The following is a 5,056-nucleotide window of genomic DNA, read 5'->3' as shown; positions in this document are numbered from 1 at the left end:
TACATAGAAATGTATAGTATGACCTTTTACTGGCTGCATGGTGGCACATTTGGCAGCAATGTTGCTTTGCAGCAAGACGGTCCTGGATTTGCCTCCCTAGCCGAGAATGTTTCTGCATGGAGTTTGCGTATTTTGCATGCGTGGGGTTTTTCCGGGTACTCCGGATTCCTCCCACTGTCCAAAATACGTGACTGTTAGGTTAATCAGTAGGATATATAATCAAAAAGATATGTGAACTTCACTTAGCCAGTTGCTGATGCTCATCTTTGAATACAACCATTATTATATTATGTACATATATTTTGTGATTAGCTTTGGTTATTGTATTGGATTTTTGCAGATAAATCAAATAAAAAATACATCTACCGCTTCGCAATATTTCATTTTGAGCTGTCATTATTTATTGACCATAACAGTTAGCCTAACGCAGAGGAGTCTTTAAATTCTGATTAAGGTTCATGTAATGTTTACTACAAATACCCAATACCCTAACACCATTCTGGCGTTTCAAAACACTCAACACCCATTCACAATGACCTCCAAATCATTGGATTATAGTTAAACTAGCTGCCTGAACAGAGAACTGTGACTGACTGGATTAAGGCGGAACAGTGGACTGCCTCTTTGGTCAGGCCTGTTGCAGTAACTTCCGCTAATGACATTTCTGATCTGGACCTTTGTGCTTTGTCGGCCACGTGGTGTGGGGAAATGAAGTATCATCTAACTCTGTTCTTTGTTAAATTATAAAAAGACAAAGCTTCTATTTCGTAATCAACAATAAGGGACACTTAACACACGCTGGTTTGTAGCCTGACTAGCCGAAAAACCGGGTACAAACTGTCTGCACCGCAGTATTTCCGTTCTGCCATCGTTGGATAACAGGGCCGGCATTGGCGGGGGAGGGGCCAACCTGCGAAGTGGATGTGATTAACAGCTCATTGGGCCAATCGCACACAAACAGTTGAAATTTCATTGGCATAAATCCGTGTCTGTAAAACACGCATGCGCAAAATAGCCAATAGCGACGGGAAGTAGGCGGTCTATTGTGGTATAAAATAGAGAGCCCTCCCGCTCAGTGCGCATTTACTGGGAATTTGAAGTAACGTTTGTCGACGTGTTACACTGAGTTATCAGCAAAATGAGGGAAATCGTGCATCTTCAGGCCGGGCAGTGCGGAAACCAGATTGGTGCCAAGGTAAGCGGCGCTATATGTCCTGGAAACGGTTTTACATACAATCCTTTTGTTGTAACAGCCGAAGCTTTGTGCTTCCTGCGCCCCGCTAACCACACCCTGGGAATATCACTGTGGCCTACTTCCTTGAATAGACTACAAATTTGCTCTGAAACTGAATATATCAAGGAGGAACCGTGTAAACTTACATTTTTTTGTCTTTGTATATGCAGATACAATCATTTTAAGGTTTTATTTCACATTTATTTTATCCTCGTTTTTATTCAGAATCAACGTGACATGGTAAATGCATCGTGCGGCTTCACATTAACGCTTAACAAACGGTCGCCCAGCTCTGTTGTTGAATCATCAAATATTTGAAAATATCTAGTTTGGGGGGTGGGGAAACGGAACTGCCCGTTAAGATGACAATGATCCCAACCACATTGTTCTGCAGCCTAATGGACCATTAGATAAAGAAAATCTAAGATTAACTTCTTGAATTATTTAGCTTTTTTTTTTTTGGTCGCTGGGGACTTCTGGTAGTCGACTGGCCCCCGGCTTCTGGGAGGACGGTTAATGACGTAGGCGGACAATTTGAAATTCATCATTTTCTCAGCCAGTAGGGGGTGGAGCCGCGCGCGCCACGGCGGGAAAGGACGTTAACCTTTAAAATGGCGGTCTTATTTAAAAACATTTTTTAAAGTTGATTCAGTGCAAGTTTTTATATTATCCTCAATATTATTCGATGTATTTTTCCAGTTCTGGGAGGTCATCAGTGACGAACATGGTATTGACCCAACTGGTACTTATCATGGAGACAGTGACCTGCAGTTGGACAGGATCAATGTCTACTACAATGAAGCTTCTGGTAATGTTTTTTTCTTTTTATATACTTTAATGGAGGTTAGTGTTATACTTGATCCTTACCATGTCTGTGCTGTAGGTGGAAAGTATGTGCCCCGCGCAGTGCTTGTGGATCTGGAGCCAGGAACCATGGACTCTGTGAGATCTGGACCTTTCGGCCAGGTCTTCAGGCCCGACAACTTTGTGTTTGGTGCGTCACTGAGAATTAAAATTGACCCTGTGTAATAGGAAAATGACTTCAAAGCTAATTATTATTTTTTTCCCCTTCTGTTTGCAGGTCAGAGTGGTGCTGGCAACAACTGGGCCAAAGGTCATTATACAGAAGGTGCAGAGCTGGTAGACTCTGTTCTGGATGTGGTCAGGAAGGAGGCCGAAAGCTGCGACTGCCTCCAGGGATTCCAGCTCACACACTCTCTTGGCGGTGGTACAGGCTCTGGCATGGGTACCCTTCTGATCAGCAAGATCCGTGAAGAGTACCCTGACCGCATCATGAACACCTTTAGTGTTGTTCCGTCTCCAAAAGTGTCCGACACAGTTGTTGAGCCCTACAACGCCACATTATCGGTCCATCAGCTTGTAGAGAACACAGATGAAACCTATTGCATTGACAATGAGGCTCTGTACGACATCTGTTTCCGCACACTCAAACTCACAACCCCCTCATACGGTGACCTCAACCATTTGGTCTCTGCCACAATGAGTGGTGTCACGACCTGCCTGAGGTTCCCTGGGCAGCTCAATGCTGACCTGCGCAAGCTGGCTGTGAACATGGTGCCATTCCCACGTCTGCACTTTTTCATGCCAGGCTTCGCTCCCCTTACCAGCAGAGGCAGCCAGCAGTACAGATCACTCACAGTACCAGAGCTTACCCAGCAGATGTTTGATGCAAAGAACATGATGGCTGCATGTGATCCCCGCCATGGCCGCTACCTGACTGTGGCCGCCATATTCCGTGGCCGCATGTCCATGAAGGAGGTTGATGAGCAGATGCTCAATGTACAAAACAAGAACAGCAGCTACTTTGTAGAATGGATCCCAAACAATGTAAAGACAGCAGTCTGTGACATTCCTCCTCGTGGGCTCAAGATGGCTGCCACATTCATTGGCAACAGCACAGCCATCCAGGAGCTGTTCAAGCGCATCTCTGAACAGTTCACAGCTATGTTCAGGCGCAAAGCTTTCCTCCACTGGTACACTGGTGAGGGTATGGATGAGATGGAGTTTACAGAAGCAGAGAGCAACATGAATGATCTGGTGTCTGAGTACCAGCAGTACCAAGATGCCACTGCAGAGGAGGAGGGAGAGTTTGAGGAGGAGGGTGAAGAGGATGTTGCCTAAATCTTGCTGTCAATGTTGTATCTGTTTGTCCTGTTCTTGTGACCTATTGCATTTTTCAGTGTTCTAAATAAATAAGTTCTCAAAGCGGTTGCAATGCATCTTTGGTCTTAATATTCTGCACTTCCATATTCACAGGCTGTCATGCAGTTCAGTAAGCATATGTACTGGGTCTTTCCCAAACCATGAACTTGTAATCCCAAAAGTGGCTGCATGTTTGCTAAAAGTCTATAAGGAGTAACTGGGTGTGGTTTGTTTGCTATCAGCTCTGTAGATTCATTGTAGACTAGAGTATTGTGTTTCTTTTTATAGACTATAAAATGAGCCCGCTAGGTGGCATTGTCTACACTAGTCAAGATGTATTAATAGTGTAAAGCTGGAACTGGGCTAGTAGGCCTGATTTGCTACCAAGCTCCTCCCATTGTGGTGCTGAGTCACCGGACTGTTCCCTGCAGGTCATTTCAGGGAAGAGGTTTTGTTTTGCATGGGGCTTGCTGTCTTAACATCCTGCACCTGATTAAGATGAAAGGTTCAAATCCCACTCAGGCAACAGCAAGTTGCACTCACGTTTCCCTCCTCAAATCATGGGGTGGACGAAGTAAAATTTGGATAGTGGGGGAAAACTGCACAGATTGTCCCTTGAACTTGGAATACACTTACCTCCGATTCTTGAGTTTGATGCATGCAATTGGCTGTTTTGATGAATCATGTTGTGTATGTGTGTGAGATCCCTCTGCAGATCCAGGTAAGTGTGTGATCCTCAGTGTTTCAGTCATGAAACAGAACGTGATAGTGTGAACACATGAACACAATCTTTTCTAAATTTGTGAAAGTGGTGTAGTTTTTCCCCAGCTTTATCAGCATCCACTTAATTTTCTGGTACCAGGATCATGCTTTAAAGGAAACGGGCAGAAACTGGAAGACTGCCTGTGTACCGCGGGCGGACTGGATCACCCGAGTCTCACAGCTTGTGAATATTAGGGCCCTTGCTGGAAAGACAACCGGAGCCCTACAACTGAAGAAAAGGAGACAGGCTTTACCATATCAAGAAAAATGACTGTTACAGCTTCATGGAGGCGATAAGGAATATCTTTGGGAATATTATCAGAATCATTTGCAAAATAACATAATCTTTTAAATTGGCAGGTAGATCTTAGGCAATGTTTTACATGTTACTTCTTCTGTTTTACCATGGCCGTATGGTCTTAACATGCCTACTTCCCTACATTTGAGAAGCAAATTTGGTTGCTTTTACTCAATCTTTATTTGAATTTTAGTGCATAGTATGCTCAAAGCCAAAAATGTTAAGATTTTTCTACAAGAAATCCAAGTCAACTTCCTGCTCACAGTTGAACGTATAAATGTTGCCTTACTAAAACAGATCTAAATATAACTTCTACCTGTTAGTTTACACTTGTATGTCCAACTTACCTCTTCAAATCAATTTAGAAGACACTGGCTTTGAAAAAGCAGGATCACACAGGTGATTTCACATGTCTGGACAGGGTTTTACTTTTAGAAAAAGGAGGCAACAGTTTCTTCACATCCTCAGGAAGTTGTTCCAGATCTGAGGCGCAAAGCAACTAAACTGGTCCTGGGAACACTGAGGGTCTACGTGGTTCACATCTAACCAGCAACCCTGAAATGGTTTTAGACTCTGAACCATTCAGTGCATCATAGACC

At 43.8% G+C, this 5,056-nt stretch overlaps 1 protein-coding gene across 2 annotated transcripts; it reads left to right on the top strand.

Moving 5' to 3' along the window:
• Positions 1-1,033: 1,033 nt before the first annotated feature.
• Positions 1,034-3,465, top strand: LOC124878217 (tubulin beta-1 chain). Of its 2 annotated transcripts, XM_047382065.1 has the most exons (4): positions 1,038-1,195; positions 1,934-2,042; positions 2,118-2,228; positions 2,316-3,465. In XM_047382065.1, the coding sequence occupies exons 1-4, from the start codon at positions 1,139-1,141 to the stop codon at positions 3,374-3,376; spliced, it is 1,338 nt and encodes a 445-aa protein (XP_047238021.1). In that variant the 5' UTR covers positions 1,038-1,138; the 3' UTR covers positions 3,377-3,465. The 2 variants fall into 2 exon arrangements, with proteins under 2 accessions (XP_047238020.1, XP_047238021.1); XM_047382064.1 differs by having other exon boundaries at positions 1,034-1,195; positions 1,934-2,228.
• Positions 3,466-5,056: the final 1,591 nt, after the last annotated feature.

Source organism: Girardinichthys multiradiatus, chromosome 12, assembly GCF_021462225.1.
Source record: "Girardinichthys multiradiatus isolate DD_20200921_A chromosome 12, DD_fGirMul_XY1, whole genome shotgun sequence".
Lineage (NCBI taxonomy): Eukaryota > Metazoa > Chordata > Actinopteri > Cyprinodontiformes > Goodeidae > Girardinichthys > Girardinichthys multiradiatus.
This window is presented reverse-complemented; position numbering and strand designations above follow the sequence as displayed.